This window comes from Thunnus maccoyii, chromosome 14 (genome assembly GCF_910596095.1).
Source record: "Thunnus maccoyii chromosome 14, fThuMac1.1, whole genome shotgun sequence".
NCBI classification, from domain to species: domain Eukaryota; kingdom Metazoa; phylum Chordata; class Actinopteri; order Scombriformes; family Scombridae; genus Thunnus; species Thunnus maccoyii.
Window position 1 is genome coordinate 14,036,889 of NC_056546.1, and position 23,252 is coordinate 14,060,140.

General features: G+C 39.3%; 1 protein-coding gene across 2 annotated transcripts in view; it reads left to right on the top strand.

Annotated features, from left to right (window-relative positions):
• Positions 1-23,252, top strand: part of LOC121911925 (cGMP-dependent protein kinase 1-like) — an 84,128-nt gene that overhangs the window by 24,006 nt on the left and 36,870 nt on the right. For both annotated transcript variants that reach the window (XM_042433880.1, XM_042433879.1), the window contains exon 3: positions 5,482-5,595. In XM_042433880.1, the coding sequence (XP_042289814.1) occupies positions 5,482-5,595 (114 nt within the window). The remainder of the gene's footprint in view (positions 1-5,481; positions 5,596-23,252) is intronic.

Genomic DNA, 23,252 nt, shown 5'->3' on the forward strand with positions numbered 1-23,252 from the left:
TCTCTCTCTCTCTCTCTCCCTCTACCTCTTATTTTGTGTTTGTTCTTGCTGTTGGCTTCAGCTCACATCCGTATTTTCTTAAACTCTAGGGTTAATTTTGTTTTGAGCTGGAGAGAATAGTAATGCAGGACATGTGCTTGAACACTGATGCAGAACAAACAGTCCTAATTATTGAACACAGTCACAGTCCTGTGGTCAGGAAGAATTACCAATTCTTTAAAAATGTGATTAATTTAATAAGGTCCATTTATTAGCCTCAAACCCAGACACGTTTTGACATCTAGCCCTTTGAATATCTTTCCACTGAATGTGAACCAGAGTGCTGCATTCATCTTGAGATCAATTTATTATATTTTTCAATTTCTGATGTCTCCTCACTGTGCTGCCGCTATGAATATTTTTTCTGTTGAAAGTGTTTGGGTTTTTTGAGAGGTCATATCGTGCTCTTTGAAAAACAAGGTGACAACACAAATAACTGCTTGGAGCTGATGTACTGTAAAAAGCTACAGTTTCAGCCCTATTTCAGTCAAACTTTTGAATAGATTTTTCTTCCAAACCACATCTTTTAAAAAAAATAAAAGGGCAAATGTTGATTTTTAAACCATGGAATTTTCTGATCCCATCTCAGTCCCCGTTGAATTGATCCCACGCTTGACCAAAAGAGCTTTCAACCTCTGTCTTCCATTCTCCCATGGCTTTTCCTCCACAAAACCACTTAAACTGTCAGACAGAATGTGACTCTTTTTCTCATAGACATCTCTGTTGACCTGAAGTCAGAGGTGTCAACTTGGGCAATGTACCACCTGAAAACAATTCAATGATAATGGCCCCATTTTTGATCAGTGGGAACAGGATTAAACAACGTTCTGCTTGATGTAGTATCAGCGTTCCTCTGTGGTCCTAATGGATAGGGATAAGATTTGGTAATCTGACCCCCTGTGCAGTGGCGGAAGAACAAGGCCCATCAGGATGGAATGGTGGTTGTGTGTTATCCTCTATGGGATTTGAACTCCCCCACATCCTGTTTCTTGATGTTCATTTTGTGCTGCTCGGAAAACATATACACTATCAATGGAATAAGAGGAAAAATCAAACAGTATCCTGTGCCTGACCCTTGAAACTCACATTTATTTATAGACACAGTCTAATGGCCTCAGTGTGAATGACTCCACATGGAAGTTAACAGATGTCCTTTTCTTCTAATTTATTTTGGCACTAACAGAGAACTTTGTCACATGCTGCTTACAGAGGCACCTTGAAATCATAATGACTTTATCTTTTATCTGATCTTGTTAAATGTAGCCATCAAATTTTGTCTAAAAGACAGATGTCTCAATAGAAAAAAGTTGATAATGTGGTCAGATATCCCTATCCATTACAGAGGACTATTTAAGTGACTCCTATTGGAAGATTAGTAGGAGAATATTCACATTGCTTTTCATCTGTGGACCTTTTTTTTTTTTAACACCAGTGTGAAATAAAATCAACCCAAAACAGAGCAGCTTTTTGATCTGAAATGCAGAATCACATCTGACTTGACCAAAGGGAAGTCTGCTCAGAGGTCTGTCCTGATGCCCTGCTATGTGGAGCGCAGTACTGTGTGCATTCAAATGATCATCCATTAACATAGCTACACAGCCTCAGGGGTAGAAGGCTTGCTGTGATACATCGACAGTGAAAAATATAACGTCACTTAATGTTATACATACAGTATTTAATGTATTTTGAATTTTTCAGTTCCTTCTATTATCAGTTTTAATTTGCCTTTAGACAACATGTATATGGCTGTTGTTAAATGGCTCTGTAAGATGTAAATGTACTGTACTTTGATATCAGATCGACTGCCCAAAGAGAGAGAGCGCATTTGCCTGTGGTGTTGTTATTTGAATAAGATTTGAATAGCACTTGCATATGAGAGGTGAATTTCAAGTGCATTTGGAGCTTCCGTAATAAAGAATGTGATAAAGCAGGTCTTATTAGACACGAAAACAGGAAGGTGGACCATGTGTTTGTGTGTGTGCACATGGGTGCGTGTGAACTTGAACTAAAAAAAAAAAAAAAAAAACACCATTCGTGGATTGGATAATTGGATTACTTAATTTCCTAGCAATTCTCTCACAGCCTGCAGCCAGTGAATTATCCAAAACAAGCACTGTACTCTGACGACTCACCTTTCTCAGAGTTGAAACATTGCATGGCTCTCCACAGGAAAGTAATAGTTTTGTCCATGTGAGACTGAAAGTTTTTACTACCTGGTATGTGGTTGTGTTTGTCCTTACATGAACCCACAAGACACTGCTGTTTTTAAATCACGGACTGCCCTTTATTGCACTTAATGAGGTTCTGTGTCGTGTGTCCTTTTGAATAGGGTGCCAGTAATCTGTATATATACAGATATATAGTGTATCTATCTCTATCTATATATCACTGCAGGGACTTTCTTTGCTTGCACTCCACCAGAGTTTCTTCCTCTTGAAACTAAACGTTACTGATGAATCAGAGCCTTCCAACAACAACCAACAATTTTTGATTCGTTTGTTTTGATACAGCAAAGCTCAATAGACATTTCAAACAGTTGATGACAGACAGCTTCCTCCTTCACTCAGAGAACAACCACTTCTACACGCAGGCATGTCTTTGGTATTCGCTTACAATTTTCAAACAAGAAAAACATGGCAGCTGTCGAGAAACCTTTGCCAATTTCCATTCATCAATTTCAGAGCTGTGCTGTATCCCCTGTCTGTGACACATAGGTTTAATAGTTCGTTGTAAAGGTCCACGAGTTCTGAGAGGTGACAAGTCATGTCAGCATCTAAACCCCCCCCCCCCCCCACAGTTTGCTGATTAGTCTGACACGTACTGTATGTGTTGAGCTCAATCGATTCTCAATGCCTGTTCTCCAGACTTAAATCTTATAGTGAACTGAGCTTACTTATTACAGTCTATAGATTTTCTGAGGCTAGACTGACACTACAAAAACATTTCAGCTGTATTCAGTTCATGAAACATTCTACAGTCGTTCTTGTGAACAAGCACGAGGGGTGCTCATGAAGTGATCGATTTCATGCTCATGAAAGTGACAAACATCAGCTTGTCTAGAAGGAGTAGAAGGAGAAATATGAGAAACTACAGTGTTTAATGACTGCTTTCATAATTTTTCTGCATACATAAACCAAAACCATGATTATGTATCAGAACTGCAGCATTGTTTTGAATTTTAAATAATTCTTTAGTTGATCAAGCAGTCAGCTTCCTGTTACTGTCTTTAAGTGAGCCATCCTGTGTTCAACTCTGCCATTACTGGATTTTAAAGAAACATCTGAGAGAGACAAGTTTTGTGTGTATGTTTTTCAATCAGTCTAAGAAACCTCTTATGAATTAAGCTTGTAAACGATGCACAAATAAAGCATTGTTTAAAAAAATCGGAAAGTAACTTTTTATGGCAAAACATCTCAGTTTTCTAAACTGTTACCTCATTATTTGAGTGGAAAAAGCAGAGTTTTACCAGAAGGCTCTGACACAAAAAGGCTGTATAAGAGGGGCAGTGAAAACATCGGGAAAGTAGATGGTAAGATGGTGACATACTTGAGGTGAGTATTTTCTCCCTCGTGTATCGTTTCATGCTGAGTGTAAATGGAAAATATATTGTTTACTACGTTGAAAATGGCACTCTATAGTTACAATAAGGTGCCAAAAAAGACTACAAAGGAAACAGAATCAGTCCTGAGACAGACAAGTTTTTTGGGGGGCTTTTTGTCAAAGGGGTTTGAGGCCCTCTCTAACAAGATAACGTGTCAAACTGTTTCCTCTGAGGATGACTCGCTTGCTCTTATCATCTTGCTATATTTCATCAGTTGCCTAGAGCACTCTTGAACTATTTTCTTTGAGTTTCTGCTCTCGGTGAATCAGAGTTATAGTCTTGCTGGAATGCTCAATTTCTAGGAAAGCATACATCCTTGATGAGGCTTGTCTAAACACAGTGGCAGCAGCCATCCCCTCAGTTACAGGCACAAAGAACTACACTGTTGAAGAAGAAAATGGATGTACTTGCTTAAGTGTTTCTTCATGTGGTCTTGTTGGGAAAAACCCCATTGTTATTGGAGTATATTATATTAATGAGATAAAAAGCAGTTAATGGTTCCTTAAAGGACAGGTTCACATTTTTTCAAGTCTATGTTAGTACAATACTCACATACCCATACGTAGGTCAAAAGGGGTTTTGGTCGCTGTAATTCCTTCTATTCACACTTTCCTAAAGTGATCGTAAGAGATGAGGGACCAAATCCACAGTCTTCGTTCTGGGTTGTTGCTCAAGTTCAGCTGAAGATAATACTTGGCTTCAGTAGTCTGAAAAAGTCAAATCTTGGGGGTATAACCCAAAGTTAGTCTTTTCAGTGGCAAATCCCCCTTTTTGTGTTCCCCCTGGACAGCGGTCCCTGTTGAGCTGTGGTGAACTTTGACAGTTAACAGACTGTAACTTTGGAAGTTGACTCGGCAAACTCCAACACAGAAGCAACCCTGTTTCCTAAAAATGACATTACTAAACTGTAACATGACAAACATAACAAAGTTTAATAGCGTTGTTGTTACTACCAGTGGATGTTCTACTGATTAATTTGATATTATGAAAAAAAAAAGGAATACACTGAACATTTCACTCATATGTTCAGAATCTAATGTACATTTTTGTTCCTTGCCAAATATGTTAATTAACAACATTTTCTCATTATGCTTCCTAAAAAAACATATTTGCTGTTGCCATTTAGTAAATATAAATGTAATTTTGAGGAGACAGGGCTGACTGAAGCCTCATATTTACCTCAGCTAAACATCAGAATGTATTTTCACACTGAACTGTGGATTTTGACCCTCATTACTGACATTGAAATCGCATTAAGAAGGAATCTCATGTCCTAGTGTGGACAGGAGGAATTATTACAGTGACCAAAAGCTGTTTCAATGTACAGTACATATAACCATGTATGCTTAATTAATAATAATATTATTTTGGAATATTCCTTGTGAAATGCCTCAGCTCTACACATTCTCACATACAGTATATTGATTAAAACAGTTCTTACCTTCAGGCAGAGCATACTGTGTCTGTGAGTTATGAGTTATGATGCGCTAAGCTTAAAGCAGATTTTTCTCATGTTGGTGCTGCTGCAATGCTATTTAACAGGGCCATGCACAAGCCTTGGTAGGAGGCCAGTAGCCCTTGGAAAGTCCACAGCACTGCAAAATAATCTTATTTTTTTTCTAGCCCAGTGAGTCAAGAGCAATCTGGCTGAGTGCCCCCAAGAATGAAGCAAAAGCCCTCAGATACCTATCATCCACTCCATTTCATTACCGAAACTTTGTTTGCTGATCATATTGAATGTAGCAGAAGACTCAGACACTTGGGTAATCAGGCAGGAAAAGAAATGCAGTTTGAATAGCATTATGTCTAATGGTGTATCTGTCTTTCTTTGCATTTTTCAGACGGCAAGGTGGAGGTGACAAAGGAGAGCCTGAAACTCTGCACCATGGGGCCAGGAAAGGTGTTTGGAGAGCTGGCTATTCTCTACAACTGCACCAGGACTGCCACTGTCAAGAGTGAGTCTCCACAGGCACCTGGAAAAACATCTGAAGTGTTTGCATGAGTCTGTTGCCAATCTGTTGCCTTTGTGTGGAGAATTAGGGGTCTTTCTAGCCTCTAAGTTATCAGTCCCGCTTCGACACAGAGAGAGGGATCACACTGTCACTGTATGAATGGGTGCATGGAACCCAGCGATAGCATTGTTACTCGGTCATGATGAAACACTACCCATCACCAGTCGTCGCTTTCGCAACACTCCGGTTAAGTGTCTTGTGAGACCCCTAGTGAGCTAAATGGCAAGGTTTACTGCCTCTGCTCTTTCATGTGTCAAAGCTCCAGCTATGAAGGATGTACAGTGGTGAGTATGTGGTCTATCAGACTGGCGATTTGAATAGTCATCCTAATAGAGTAAGGAGAGGAGACTGAGAAAGGAGAGGACAGATGGTGGACCACGCACATTTGAGAACTTGTGTGTTATAAGAGAGTGTGTCAGGATGAAAAATGTGTGTTTATGCAAGGCAGGAAATGGGAAATGGCTAAAAATGTGTCTTTGGATAGAATAATAAATAGACAAAAGGTGAGATTAGAAAGGGTCTGGTGGTTTAATGTGCACATGCATGCAGTTTAAATTGAAATAAATGAATGTAGGGGAGGGTCTTCTTGAGTGACAGTATGAACTAAATGGTTAATGTTAATGTTTAGTCTTCCGTCTTTTGTTGCGTATGAGTGTGTTTTGATGTGTGCATGTGCCTTAAATGATTGTTGAAAATACTGGCAGACCATCTGTGATGGACAGTTGATGATATTATGTTCCGATTTTTCTTGTCCAAATTGTATCTATATGTATCTCTATATTTAGTTTAAAAATTTGTGTTGGAAGAATTCAGTATAATGACTATTGAACTGGTAAATAATTCCACACACTGAGAGCTGGTTAAGTTGTCTGTGTTTGAGGTGAAAATCTATGTGTGGCCCAGCTATGAATTAGGGCTTGGCGATATGGCAAAAAAAAAATCACAATAATTTTTTCCATATTGATCAATATCAATATTTACCATGATATATATAATTTGATAATGCTGCCATTTAAAGAGTATCCTGATAATGACTGAAGCCTTAAGAAACCAGAGGGTTCATTAGTTAAACTTTAAAATATAGTTTATTAACATAAAAAATACATAACATAATATAAACATTTAACTTTGCAAACGTGCTTTATCTGCTGTAACAAAACAATACAAGTTAGCTTGCCTTGTAACTTATTAAAATAATGTAAAGAAAACTAAAAGCTGTGATTATTATCACATCAAATTCCTTTGGCAGGGCAGCAAACATCTCAAATGTTTGTAGAAGTTCAACCAAGCCAAAAAAAGTAAATAAGTGGATCACAAAGGCCCCGGCACATTCAGACACTCAACTGTAAGATCAAATAAGTTTAAAAGATATTAATTATGTACTGGTTTTACATCTCTTAAATGTTTTAGAGGTAGAAATCTGAGTAAAAAGTGCAAAATTGTAATCCAGTCATTATGCTACATCTTTTATATATATATCAGTACATATTCTGCTGTAACCTCTTCATTTATCTTACTGACTATGTTATTTTCTGTGCTTAGTTCACATATCATGAGATTCTTTATAAAATGACAATAGTGTTAGTGTGTAGCCTCTAGTTTCTACTATTTACTAGCTTCGAGCTTAGCCTAGCTTAGCACTTAGCTTTGTGCATTCGCAGTCAAAGCAGCCTTGTTAAAACGATGGCGTGTGATGACTGTTCCGCAGTTGCAGGCAGGATGTCTCTACTAGAGAAACGTGTCCATGACTTAGAGCAGCTTTTTTCAGCTAATGTTATTTTAGATGTGACGGGCACTCCAGATAGGCATAGCCCTGCTAATTATAGCACTAGTGTAGTCTCGTTGGCTGTGGTAGGAAATGGGTGTGTACTTTGATGTGCAGGCGAAGAAACTGCAGAGTGACTGGCTGTTGTTGTGTTTATTTCTGCTGAGTGATATGCGGTTAGATCCGTCCATATTGAGTAAAAAAATGTCCAAAGTTTATCATCATTATCGACATAAATTTTATTGCGATCTCGTATCGATATCGTTTTATCGCCCAGCCCGACTTTGAATGGGCCCGTAGAAGAAGGGACAAGGAGGCAAGAGTTGAAGGTTGGAGGAAACGGGTTGATGATGGCATCAAGGTTGCACGCCCCTTGCTGACCCCTTTCATGTCCCGTGATCCCCTACCACTGACCAGCCATCCTGACAGAACTCCCAGCTCCTGTTGCCATGGCAACAGGTGCCCACAGGGAGATGAGCCAACTCTTGTGGGATAAAATATTCCCCTTCCCACAGGCGACACAGTGTCTGTCTTTTTCTTTTTGTATATTCTTTTGCCTTCCACCAGCGTACCGGCCTGTCCTTCCACCGTCGTTAGAAGTGTACGTCAGTGCTTTGCCAGTGAGGTGGCTGCTTAATAAAAACTCTGCATGGAACAAATGATGTAACTGTCTACATTGGCAGAAGTGTGTTTACAGTCTAACAGGGTCACTGGCACTGTCTCTGAGGGTGGCTGTCTTTGTTTTAATGTATGTGTCTACACAAGAATGTGCCGAGAAATTCAGTTGCCACATGGGCTATTAGAGGTGACGGCCTCCGATGGAAATCACACAACTACCTGAGTGCAAGGGGGTATAGCTTCCAATAAACCAATTTAATTTGATCTGCATGTGGAACTCTGTAGGAGGATTCATCCTCAGTGTAATTTCAATTTACACTGCATGGTCTCCTAAGCCATACGCATGAGCAATTACATATTGGCTTTTAGATGATGAACCTGCTAATGTGGACTCAGAGGAGTTCATCCATAAAATTGTGTACAGTATCCCCCCTTCATCCTTTAATGCTATAGGTAACTCACAGTATAATGACATTACTGTTAACTGTGATAATGAAGAGATGATTTGAGTCTGTCACCTATTAAAAGTACTTGCAGAAACAATTAGGAGCCATTACGTAAAATGACTCAATTAGAGAAACTGTGTGTGGTTCTGATTTGAACACTGTGCTTTGAACTCAGTCAGATCAATCAAGAGCAACACAAGGCTTCTCCACCACAAAGTGTTTACGTAGCTGAAATAATGAAGTGGTAGAGTTTGCAACATTTTATGTTGCTTTGAAATAAAACAGGCAAGGAAATGTGATTGTTTAATTAGTTTCAGTGACAGTAAAATTAGCTTGAAATGTTGTATTGCAGCTGCTGTCTTAAAGGAAAGTTACTGTGATTTAGCCTATTTTAGTCCCTTTACTTTAAATAATCTATATTTTACGTAAGTGCAAACAATTTCCAAAGCACACAACACTGTTACAGATTTTTCATTGTGTCCTATCTTCCAGGCTTCATTTGGTTTCTATTAATTTCAGAACATTATGAAAACGATCTTTTCACAGACTTGAAACTGGCTTGATTTTGGTAATTCATCACAGTGAGCTTTGTGTCTGATGGCTTTCCAAATCAATCTGCACTTTCAACTGTCTACAAAGTGATAACATGACTCTGACAAGAATACACGCAGACATAATGTTCGCTATGATAGATTATCTATCACACACTTAATTTTCAAATCTCGGCAAGTTGTTTGTCAAACCACACTAGCATGAAAGTGAGCCAATGACCGCCTGGAAAGAAGGCAAAACACAATTTGGAAAATGGTTGGTAATGGACAACAATATCTGTGATACATAGTAAAAATATGTTAAATCACTGCTCTAGTTGGCTAAATGACCATAACAATATGCAAATAAAAGGCTCAGTAAAACAAATGAATAATACACTAAATTAATAATACACTGAATGACCATAACAATATACAAATAAAAGGCTCAGTAAAACAAATGAATAATAAACTAAATCAATGATACATATTTCAGCTCAACTATTTATTTGTCCATTTATGTTGGAAAATGAACCAGTTACACATTTTCATGTGGATTAGACACAATTGCAAGCTCTCCCACATAATACAGGGATTAGTTGAACACTATTTCTTGCATTTGCATGATTGCAAATTCCTGGACGGACTGAGACGGCTATTTGTCTGCCATCATATGAACACTTGCACACTTGCACTCTCCCAACAGAAATGGATCCTGTTAAGTAAGTTTCTTGCCCCGACTTGAGCCTTTCGAGTAGCGCTTACTCCCAGGCTGTTCACTGCCCTCAACAAGCTCAACTAATCAATAGGTTATGTTTAGTTCCAGGATACAGACACACTTAAGTGTAGAGTTACAGCCTCGCTGGGATTTTGGCTTTGCCAGTCGCAGCAAAAAAGGTGGGCTTTTACATGAGGAAAGGACAAAAAATGCTGCCTGAGACAAAAAAAAGTCCATACCATATCACCTCATTTTCACATGACAACAAATAGGAAGATATTGGCTGAAGAGAAGAGGGGAAGAAAAAGGTAGGAGTGATGGACAAAAGAGAGAAGTGTTAAATAAAGTAAAGGAGTGACAGCAAAATGAGGGAGCCACCTCAAGGGAAGTGAGACAAAATTGGTATTTTTTTGTCTGCAGACAGAGAAGTGAGGAGGACAGTGGCCTTCTGCTTAAAAAAACCAAAACAAACTCTTTTATAGCATCAAAATGTCACTGTTTCATGAAGACTTGGACTTGACAGCATACCAGGACGCAATTCAGCATAGAGCGACATAAAGCTGTGCAGCATTTGAATGTAGTAGACATCACTGCACCACATGACATCAGTGGGAAAGACATCATTTAAAACAATATTGTTGTGTGGTTCTGACTATTTCTTGAAAAATGCCATTGAAAAATAAATCCTTAGTCCACTTACTAACTTTTTTCCCACAGTTTTCTACCCCAGGACACAGTCTTTCTTAGCAGACAGATCTGCCCATAACAATTGGGTGAACTGCAGAAAAAGTGGATCTTGAGTTTAGATTTTTGTCAAACCGCTGTTGTAGGTCAAGCTCCAAGGTCATTAATAACCTTTCAAGCTCAAATATAAACCATATTAGAATATTTAAATACGATACCAGAATGTGGCACAAAGATTTTTAAAAAAAGTACAGTCATAGCTGCTCTAAACAAGGAATTCTAACATTGTTTTTGGAGCAGTCCTCTCTTAGAGAGTGAGGTCACCGGCAGTCACTACTAACATAATCAGCGAGACTGATTATCTGTGCGCTCCATCTTAATGATAGTGGTGGAACACGCAGTCTCAGACGTCATTGCAGAAACTCAGTGGAGCTCTCAGTTGGGATCATATCTAATGCACATGAATGCTTTGGCATATGACAAGATTATAATACTTTTCGAACAGTAACAACATTATAATCCATTTTGAGAAGTACCAGGCCAGACAGAACATTTAAAGGGAGATCCAGAAGAGGTGGGGGTTAGCATGTTTTTGAAAGGAAATCCTATTTAGCACTAGCCGTCAAGCAGACTGTTGGGCATTTGCCAGCAGCTGGCATGCAGGCATGCGTAAACACACACACACACATTTCACACACAAATTCTCTCTGTCACTCACTCTTTCTCACAGAGAGAATTCAGTATATTACAGTCAGAATTGACAAGCATTCATTTTCATGATGATCAATGTCCAACATTAGGTGGTCATTTTTTACACTGGCATGCCATTCACGGTCCCATGCTCATTTGAAAATTAGGTTTCACTTGTTTAAAGGAGCGTGTGTCTGCAGATATTGGGAAAAACAAGCTCGGCTATGAAAATGGTTGCATTAAATTGACTGGAAACTAAATGACTGGGGGTTAAAAACTGGAGGCTGTTGCATGGACAACTTGTCTTCCCCCCCACTGAGCGAGTCAAAGAGAAGTATGTTTATTATTTATTTTTGACAATCAGAGTGACTTGTGCTGGTCAGAGCTAAAAGTACTTCTTTTGAGAAATTGAATTTAACAAATAAAGCGCTCAAACTGCACACACATATCTATGTACTTTCTGACATATGCACAGATGCATACAAATCTGCATTTTGACAGGTGCCATTTTGCAGGTAAAACTGTCTTTCGCCTCAGCATGCTCCATAGATGAAACATGACAGCTAGTAGTGTGCTGATGTTAAGCAATGCTTGTGCATCTGTATTCATACACACACTTGTGCATTACTAAAAACAGTACTTGGGATCATGGTATCACAGAAAAAAACATGAAGCCATATAGCACCAGCATTGTTCTGGAGACTTCAGAGAATGGCCCTTGTTACAGAGTGATAGCTTGGCTGTTTAAAAACCCTTCCTTCCGCTGGGAGTGAGCAAACAGTTGTCTTTCTAATCAGCCTGAGAGAAGAAAATGTGCATGCGAGTGTGTGTAAATGTGTGCGTGTGTGTGTAGTAGACTACGTCTGCTCAGTCTCAGGAATCACCCTGTCCACAGTAAGTGAATCTTGTTTTGGCAGAAAGAGATAAGTTACAGGTTTGACTCCTTGGAGAACCAGGCACCAAGTTAAACATCATCATGACTGCTGCGGAAGGTAGAGAATGGCAGCTTTTACTGGAGAGCCTGTTGTGCTTAAATAATAAAACATGCTGCTTGTATGACTGTCAGTATGTGTCAGTATGTCTAGCACTCTGTTACTCTTGGGTCCACTTTGTGTATTTATACTGTACGTCTCTGATCTATTCCACAATTATTTCCCTGATTGCTCTTCTTGTGTCTATGACGTATTTACTTCACATATTCATCACAAAGAAATGAAGACTTCCTACAAAACATTTCTTGACTGCATTTGAACATTTTTCACACATCTCTTGATAATGAAGCCTTTCTTTGACCAAGCAGTGTGATTCCACAATGTTCTTGGATACTCACATTAGACCTGACATAGAATACCAAGCACCAGCTGTTGGTATACTATGTGAATAAAATAAAGTGAATGCAGGATGTAAAAGCACCCTCCTCGCAAAAAATCATTACTTCTGTGCTTTTTGAAAACCAGAGTGAGTACTTTCAATTTGCACCTTAAATTTGGCAATTTCTTATAAATTCAACTGAATATAAAAACACTGAGACAGGTATGCAGCCTCCACTAGGCTAATATTTCTGCATGCTGACAGTGGAAATCTGTTGAAGTGAGTGGCTCTGTCTTATATTGATCTTACATTAACTCTATGTCAGCTACGTTAGCCACATTTAACATCCAAGCAAATAGCATCTTGCTGGTGATTTTCAAATTTATAATTTTTATGATTACACTCTGATCACAGATATAAGCTTTCCTCAAAATAAATGTCACTTGTTGAAAAGCCTGGAGCTTGTTTCCAACACTACAGCCTTATATCATGTTCATTTATCTATATTTCTGTTATTTACTCTCATTTAATATTTTCATATAAAACAACACATTTGTATTTTGCTTGCGTCTTTGCATTATTTATTTCAATTAAATCAAATCAGACAAAGATGAAAAACATTGGAGATGGTAGACTGAGACTTTCTGAATACTGTGCAATAGGTAAATAGCTGTAATTTATAAAGATATGTCTTAAAATATGATGAAATTAAAATATGGAACAGGCAGGTTGTCTTAATATCTAGTGGCAAGTCATTTCACACTTATTTGGATTTGGGAAGGGAGAGAAGAAGCTATATGCACTGAAAAGGGTGCACACTGTGCTGTTGAGTAAGTGGATAGATTATCTCAGAGATGTGGATGTAGAATAAGTGGCTCTAATAAGAGTATGTAATGTATACCATAGAGACATAAGACCACTGCAGCTTTTAAGAGGAACAACAAATTAGATTCATTGTTGTGAACCAAGGGTGGACCTATGCACCATCATTAGACAGGGCCGGGCTGTGAAGATAAGGGCTCTTCAGGAAAGATAGTGAGTGCAGTCTTAACAACGAGCACAGGCTCCATCTACTGTGCTGCTGTGTATTTTCCAATTTTAGGCTACTCACCTTAAAGCTCGGGTAGGAAATATTTTAGAAGCATTTTTTGCAATATTTGTTGAAATTCTCTGTATATCCCAACAGCAATCAATAACTCCAATGCTCTGACAATAAAAAGAAAAAAAATGCAGTATCTGTGGCTCGCGCAGGCCTGTAATAAGTCCGTTCAATCATTTCATTCAGCCCAAAGTAATTGGACGGACTACCTGCCTGTCAACCTACCTATCACGGCGAAGTAGACAACATAAAAAGTTTTTAGGCCAGGCGAGCAGTGGGATACCGACAGAGGAATCTCAACAGAAAGAATGAAAACATTGTGCGATCATCAGACTATTGCCTGTAGTGCAGGGTAAACTGTACAGCGCATCATCTTATCAACAATACTGGAGCAAGAGGCTTTCAATGGAAGTGAACTCGTCTCTGCGCCCTGGTTCTACTTGTCACTCTGGGACTCAGTTCGGAGCTGTGGGGCCGGGTCTGGCTCTCTAACAGATGGCTGACTGAGGAGGTTTTGGAGGCAGACAATGAAAGAAACACAGTATCACTTGAATTCAAGCAGGGAGATGGGAAACTCATTACTTTGTGGCAGACTTCACTTCCTGTTCACTATTTATTCTTTACTAATGGTTGTTGTGCCTTGAGAGGAAGTCGTGTGCGTGATTGAGTGCAGTAGTAAACACTGTTGTGTTGCGTGGGAGTATGCTAATGCCTGTGTTTGTCTGGTGGGAGGGGCTTAGGACAGAGAGTGGAGGAGGGAGAGCTGCAGGAGGAGGGCTTTATTTTCATATTCTGGACATAGTTTTTCTTTTTGCCTTTTCCAGAATACCACCTACCCCAACTTTAATTAGAGGTGCAACCAAGGCCAAGGAAATGAAAGACAGGCGACAAGGTAGACATACAAATGCATCAGTAGACAAACATGCAAATGCAAAAATGAGAGAAATGGGAAATGGACTTCATGGTTTATTTAGACAATCCACATCAGAGTGCACACAAGCAATTGGACAAGAAATATCTGAAAATGCACCACACAAAGCAACATGAATGAATACTAATGATGATAATGTTAGAAAACAAACCTCACAAACTGGCATCTCATTTGCTGTGACTGTCATGTGCATAATGTTGTGATCTGATATTTTGCTGCTAAAGCTAGGGCACCATCACTCTCCTTTCATCACCTCATGCTTGTGTGTGCAGAGGTTCAGGAGAACTGTTGTTATGGGATGAGGGATTTCACTGGTTAACCGAAGAAAATGCAGAAACAGGGACAGGAGAGAAGACACAGAGAATGTCTTTGGTAGATAGAATTCCAGTGGGACCGAGCAGGGAAAAAAATATTCTCTGTTTCCATGGCTGCCATGGTAACACCGTTGCCAGAGTGCAGCAAGAAATGCGGTGGTAAAATGGTGATGGTAGCACGGTAGCCCCCACCCAGCTGTTTGAAGTCACGGTTGTTGTGCTGGTCACTGCATGAATTTTTGTCTGATGTTGGTATGTGTAAGTTGACAGTGTGGCTTATTTTTGTAGATGGATGGAAACATCTGAATTCTTATGCACTTTTGTGTGTAAGTGCACGTGTTAATAATTCTCCCTGTGTGTGTGTTTGGACTGAGGGCCCCTGCTGTTGTTGTTGTCCTGATTCTCAGTTGGAGCACAGGTGTGAGCCTGGAGCTAAAGGCTCTTCTGGGGGTCTAGACGGCTCGAAAGGTTAAAATTCTCAGAGAGAGGCAACCTCAGACAGCAGCAATATACAGTCAGTCAGTAAGGAAACAGTCCTGCAGGCATAGCTTTAAACAACTCCTTTTCTTGGGCATTTTTTATGCTAATAGTCTCATGTGACAATATGGGCAGGCTAATAATATAAACATGAATTTTCCTCTGGGGGATTGTCGGATAACTGAGGGCAGCTCTTTCCGTTTAAGGATAAGATTGGTGTCTACCTACCTTGCATTATCCAGGGGCCATTTGCACTGCTTGCCTTTTTCGATACAGTTTTGCGAAACATCTATGTGACAAAAAAGTAATTTGTTGGTGAAGTTGTACCTGAGTACCAGTGAGGGAACAAAGCTAAGGAAACTCTGTGGTGCTGCTTTTCTTAACAATACTTTTACTCAGATGCTACTAGTCTACTTGAATCTTACAACCCATTTACACTCAGACTCCATTTACACATAGTCACTTCATGCGTCTTGGCTGGATCAGACAGCCATCCAATTTCTAAAAAGCTAAGTGTAAATGTATTGAAGAAGCATTTGCAATGCATTGAAATCCAATTGCGCGAGCTACTTCAGGAGGTGGTTTGAGACACATGCGTCAGTTAACGCTCTATGAAAGTAGCTTTGGCATTGTCCGTCCCTTCTGATAACGGCAGCTAAAGTAATGCTGAAATGACACTGAAATTAGCCGCTGTTCTCCCCGTTGCTTGACCACCACTAACCACTAAATGATCTGTATGGGTGAGAAAGCATTGACCTGTATGGGTGAGGGTAATGGCATGAATGAGAGCCTGTGAAGACGATAAAACTTAGTAGTTTATCCATCCATCCATGTGTTTGTGTTAGTTTATGGATAATTGTTAGCTAGTTGTTATTACTAACTATAGAGTGCAGAAGGCGGATTATAATCAGATTTATGATCTGGCCAATGGAGACATATATGTGGCTAAGTTTACATGAAAGGGTCTTAAATCTCATCTGGATTTTATCTCAGTACGAGACACTTAAAATGACAAGTTTAAATAGGGCCTCAGATACTAGTAGCTATCACTGGAAGATACTGCTTGTGAGGAACATGAACTCTTATCCTCCACAGAATGAACTGGAGCATGTATGACTCACAACCTTGGCTATTTTACAGGCTTATTGATTTATGAACTTGTTTAGCTATCTTTGTAAAAAGGAATTCTGTAAGCAAGCTGTTTCTCACACAGTGTAGAAAATGTACCCTCGAGAGTCAAAGTCGATGAGTGTGGAACAAAATGCTTATTACAGGTTTTAATTTAGTTTGACCTTCCCAGTGCAAAGATCAGATAGGTGTGGTCCAGCGGTCTAGGACACATACCATGCAGCCATTCTTAGCCAAATTGCTAGACTAATGTTGAGCCAATCTGAGAGAGAACACAGGACTGACCTTTCATTCAAAAGGGCTGATTGTTGTTTCTTAAGTGCATGGTGAAAAAATAGAAGCAGCAGAAAGTGTGGCATGGCGGAGGACAATACATTGCCTTATATACATGGATCATTTAGAAGGTGTGGAATGTTAATATTAGTTTACCAGTCATGCTTGCTCATGCTTGCCAATTCTGGTCTGACCTCAGCATGAGGCAATAAATAGGCCCTGATGTGTGGTACCAGAAATACAATTAAAACAACTGACTGAGAAGCAATGGTATTCCTATAACATCCTTACTTTTGCTGACTTTCACCCTCTGAAAACCAATCATTTATACAATTCTTCTTCACTCATTATGCATGTAGATCTTAGCCATGACCAAGCTAAACACATCTCTTATAAAGCTTGAAAACAGTGTTGCAAAAATGAAGCAACTATGAAAACAGTATTGGATTAAACACAGTACATTCAATGATAGTGATTACAAATCAGAAAAGAGATGAGATACCATAAATATGAGTTCAGTCATCCGACTCATGCAGAGTAGATTAATTAAATGTAGAATATGTACAGCATTAATGTCCGGCGTCTAGGTTCTAACCTCATCACTCCCCACAAGGAAATATTGAGCTCAGGACAGTAGGGAGTGGGGAGCGATGATAATAACTTCCCGCCTAGGGGAAGGTAGACTCAAAGCCTACAACTAGCAAACACTATATGAACGGCAGCAGTCGTAGCAGCAAGTGACAGGATAGCTTGCTTGAGCAGTGTGGCAGCAGGGATGCAGCAAAAGTGTGAGTTGGGCTGCCTGAACTAGCTTGCAGGCTTTCCTTCATTTAGACAAAAGGTATTGTAAAAATGTATTAGTACAGTAACAAGAAAACTGGATTTACAAAAGTACACTAGCTGTCAAATTAGTTATATCACGAAATTGTTACTGCCAGGATTATAAATGTCTCTATGACTTGGAGAATTGCTACTTATTTCTACCACCCACAAATTGGTGGACAGTAGCCATACAGAGGACAGGACTGTAACACCGGAGGCCAGGGTTCACATCGAGAGTCATGCATTTGGTTACAAATACTCTGGGTCAGAAGGATCATGGTTTCGGTTACACATTAATAAAGCAAACAAAATATGTTGTGCTTCAAGTCATTTTTTCTGTATTTAACCACGGCCACTATCTTTCCTTTAGTTGGCTTTAGTTGCTACAAGCAGATTTTGCATTGTAAGAGCAAAGATTGCAGGGAAAACAAATAAAATATGTTGTCAAACAATTTTTTGTCGATACATTCATTAAAAATGTTTCCTCATTATATTGATATAAATATAATTCAGGTGGCATTACATTTCTCTTGAAATATTAGGTATATGTAATTATGGGAAGTACAACACAGTAATTAATCTAGTAAACATGAATGTAGAGTCCACAAGAGTTTAAGTACCTAGAATGCTGTAGCAACACGTTTGCATGGTCGTGATCCCGGTCAGACAATCAGTATAATGCTAGCTTGTTTAGCAGTAACCCAATCTCAGAAAAGCTAATTTAATATCACAAATTACAAACAATTGTCACAAAAAAAGCTATAAGGAATGGAGTCCCTACAAATAATAATCCAACAAGAGCATTTGAAAGGTATTTTGCTTGGTCACAGATCTCATAATGTATCAATGTCACTGCGCTACTAACAACAAATAGTTCAACTGAAACTAACCACTCTGATAATGTTTGTAACATGGCGTAATTTGTTTTTCCTACAGGGTATCCTTGAACAGACAAACACATTTATAACCTCCGGGCCAGTCGTAGGTCTGATTAATGTTTGTATGGTTATACATCTTTTCCCCCTATAATGAACAGTTTCTCCACAGAAGCAGAGCTGAATGTAGAACTCCTGCAGAATAAAGAGGCTTCTTGACAGAATAATTGCTGTTTCTTTTTTAAAAAAACAGCAGCACACACACACATATGCAATGAGTGTGTACACACACATATTGGCATGTAGTCACTCACTCATACATAGACACATGCATGTTTTCATCACATTCTGGCAAAGCAGAGGGGGAAATTATCACTCTAGCTTCACTGTGTATTTCTGAGTGCAGAGATTTGATGTTTTTCCCTCAGCGGATTGCAAAACATCAACCGTGACTGACAGAGGACCTTATGAAATTGAACAATGACACAACAAGTCATTTCTTCTTGTCAGGAAAAAGAAAATACTCCTATGTTTGTAGTAATTTTAGAGTAGACACCATGGTTATATCAGTCAGTAGGATATTGTCTTGGGACATTACATGAATAATTCCAGCTGACAATGTGTGACACATGGTTTCACATTGTTCTCATGATATTTGACTGTCTGACAAACCAATAATTTGACAGATCTCAGTGTGGAATACGACTAGCCTGCAGAACCAACTATATAGAGAAATGTATCACCTGATACAAACTGGACCAGCGCCTAAAATAACCCACTTGCTGATGAATAGCAAACACACTTCATTTCCTCCACTTGATTTTCTACAGCCGGGAAGGCTGAAATTTATCAGGTTATTCAAACAGATTTCCTCTGAGGCAAATAGTTTCTGGTTGATTGTCTATAATGACAATGACAACAAACAATTAAAATTCATCTCGCAAACTGATGAGAAAGCAATTTCTGCTGAAAACGTAATTTTTTATTGACTTTCAAATTCAATTGCCGCTCTCCCCCTAACAAAGCATTTGTCCTTTCTATTGACGTCACCAGCTCAGGTAGCAGCAATAACATCATGACATGAATTCCTGTTAATGAAAAACTCTGAACAAAGGACAGAGACCTGTTAAAAATTTACTGGACTGATTAAAGGCTTTAAAAAAGAACAATATGATAATGGTTTTGCTCATTTTTTTCCTTTGATATAACACTCTGTTCTTTTGTCCTTTGTAATTTCTGTCCTGTCTACCATTTATTAACTCCTCCTCATCAAAGAGAAATCTCACTTTTCTTTTGGCCTATGACCCCCCCTACCTTCACTGGTTCAGGTGAAACATTTATCATCTGAGAAACTGCATTTTATGAAGGCTTTAGAGTTGAAATTTGCCACCCTACTTTAATCCATCACTGTGAATTTAAATGGAGCTGTTGCAGCGACAGCTTACCTTTTCACCTTTATGCATCAACATTAAACAGCTATAAAGACTTCTAGATACATGAAATGAAATGTACTGCAAAGGGACTGGTATTTCACCCTATAGCTATTACTATTTTTTTATTTGCAGTTTCACTAATTCTGCACTAATTCCCCATAACTAAAACACATGCTCACAAATATATAGTGTTCATCCGTTTCTCCTATCCATTGGAGGTTTAAGATGACTGTATATCTGTTCACCCTGCACCATGCTTAACACTCAAATGTATGCCAGTGACTCCTCAACCATTCATTATGTCTCATACAATTGGGTTGCTCTTATATCATGTACTGTAAAATAAATTATTGTACAGTACCACTCAGATACCTTTTTTCCTTTATTTTGTCTGCAAATGCAGAAACAGGGACAGGACAGTTTAGCCAAAAAAATTGTTTTTGCAGCAGTATTGTAGCTCTCAAATACTTCCTGTTGACACATATCCCCTACTTACTTAGACTACTTGACCTTAAATTTGACTTTTTCTCATACATTTTGTTCAAACTTATGAGACCTAGACAGTGAACTTCAACTGACAACACTGTTTTTAAAATAGTGTTAAGTAATCACACATGTAAATCATCTTTGTTGTGTCACTTGTCATCACTGATTGTTCACAAGACAGCACATCTCACCTAGAAAAGCTATTCCTTGAATGGAATGGAGAGATGATGAAGTCCACCAAATATGACTTTTAAATATTAATGCTTTTCTATCCCAAAGATTACAGACTCCTTGCTCAAGTTGTCAAAATCTTTAAGCTGGAAATGTTTCATTCTTTGCTTCAGGTATGAATAACATTTGCAAATCTGCATTCACTGAGCTAACTTTAGATGGGCCACTCTCCTTTCAGGAGAATGGAATGCTTATTTAAACTGACAAAACTCCAGTCTTCTAAATGTGTGCATGTTTATGATGAACTTCCAAACAAGATCAGCTGTAAGTGATGAATAAAGGCCCAGAGTGAGGTTTGTTAATGTTACAGAGATGAGTGGTAAATGGTGTTTTTATCTCAGGACTCACCGAGACAGAGAAAGCTAGAAGCACGCTTTCAGAAATATTCCTATTCAATCAGCCGGTGACAGGAAGTTTCCGACTGAAATGTAACGAGAGTATCCTTCCTGTGCTCAGTGTTAGATTTATGCATTTAAATATTATGATTCCCACACGTCTGGGTGTCTTTTTTGTTTTACTGATGGACCCTGTTGGACTTCAGTGATTATAAAATTAAACTTTTTCTTCTGTAACCACTGAAATTGAAACACCAAACATAACAGCAATTATATTGGTTATTCTCTAAAACAAAAGGAAAAAGGTAAGTAATTTTCTTTTACTCTGTCCTCCCTTTGGTGCTCTATACACAACAAAGTGTGGGTGAGCATGGTGGGTGGATGGCGGCGAGATGACGTTCAGTTCAATATTTCTCAAGCAGCTGCTGCTCCAAGTCCATGGACTCCTGTCTCCCACATGGGGCGAGTATTGGCAGAACTGGCAGCTGGAGATTGCATCTGATTAAGCAAGCTAGTTTTCTGTGTTGGGATTCAGTGATTTGTGAAATCTGTCGTAAGAGCACATGCTTCCACCTTAACTACAGACACTCAATGCTACGGTTCACAATAAATCATTTAAATCATAGGTGGCTGTTCTTTTGCACAGGAATTTTAGAAACGTATTACATATTTCAACTATTACCAAATGTATTTCTCAGTGTCTGTTTTTCCTACTCTGTGTTATGTTCCTTTAAGCCTAAATAATAATTAAAGACATAATTATGAGGAGAATTCCTCTGTTTTCATTTCTCTTTAGGCTCTGTGACAGTCTGGTGTAAATGACCTGTCCTGCTTTCTCACGCTCTAAAGAGCTCGTCCAGATGTAATCAGACTTGGCTGCTGTTATTAATGACTTAGGGGGAAAGGAGATTACACTCTTCCAACCTGCAGCCATGACAGCATCGCTCTCTTAACGCTTTCCAAAACAAGACGTGTAGGAAACCTCGAAGGACTAGCGTTCACGTGACTGTGATTTTAAATGTGTGTCTCAGTCACTGAGAAGAGCAGTATTTCCCCTATATTCATTCGCCACTGCAGAATTATGAGTACCACTGCTTAAATTTCACATGATCATTAATATCAATGGGCTACGGAGTCCAGGAGTGGTTTATAAAGCAAGGAATCTCTGTCTTTCTGTCTGTCTGTCTGTCTGTCTGTATGTTTGTCTTTCACATTTCTCAAGAACCGTTCATCCAATCTACTTCAGACTTGGCTGATATATTGCTGGGGACTCAAGGAAGTGCCATGTCGAGTGTGAAGTTGTTTGGATGAGTGGTTCTTGAGAAGTATATAAAAATACCTCATAAACAACGTTGATTTGCTTCTTCTTCTGCCCGTAATGTCAACGAGGGGAAATACTGACAGCGCCACTCTGCCATTGCAACCCACATTGTGGTTGGAGGTGGGATTACATCTGTAGAGTTAATGACTTGAAAAAGTTTAAGAGACTTAGGCTGCATTCACACCAAATCAGGCAGTGCGGTGTTCAGCTGCAGGGTCGAGCGGAGGTGTGTGAGTTTGTGGGAATGTTTATTTGTGCTCTATGATCTGATTCACCGGCTTTCTCGCTACCAGCGCTCCCTCTCTTCATTCACTCTCTAGCTCGCTTGACCACAGCTGCTCTCTCTCTCTCTCTCTCTCTCACTCTCTCTCTCTCTTTATCTCTCGTCTTTTTTAAATTGAATTGGGAAGCTGACAGCAAAGTCTAACTTTACTAACGTTATCAAGTGAAGAGAAATGTCCTCCCCTCGTCCTAGAAATGTCTTTGTCCTCCCTGATGGCAGAGTTTACAACTCTTGTCAGTCTGATCTCCTGCTGTGATTGGCCACCACAGCCTTCAGCTGCAGTGACATCGGGTTGTGTTTCTCCAAAAGTTGACTATGGCTCAACTTTCCGGCCACAGTCCAGTGTGGCGCCGCAGAGGCCAAAACGGCTGCAGCCGAGCCGCACTACCCCCATTCAAATGAATGAGATGACTGGCGCAGCTAACGTTAAGGTCAGCTCCACCCTGTCGTCCAAATAAGGTCACTTCTGGCTCCAAAAATCCAAGATGGATTACATATGATTGTCACTCGCACACTGTGCAAGCACGATAACACCCTACATTATTGTGAAATTGTTTTTAGTCATCGACTAGTGTATCAAATACTAGAATTCTCCCTCTCCTCATTGTTCAAAAAGGACATCTATATGAAAGGTACTGTTATAAGAGTAGTGTAGCTCCTTTAAGGAATAGGGCAGTATCTAATGTGTGTACATAGTGAGTTTGTGGTTGAGCGAGGGTGAGCAAGCAGCAAAAGGTGACGTGAATGTGAGCGGAGTAGAGGAAAAGGTTAGCAGTAAGTTGTCCATCTGGCAGTGAATGTACAGTATAGGCTACAGTGTGTCAGTTAAT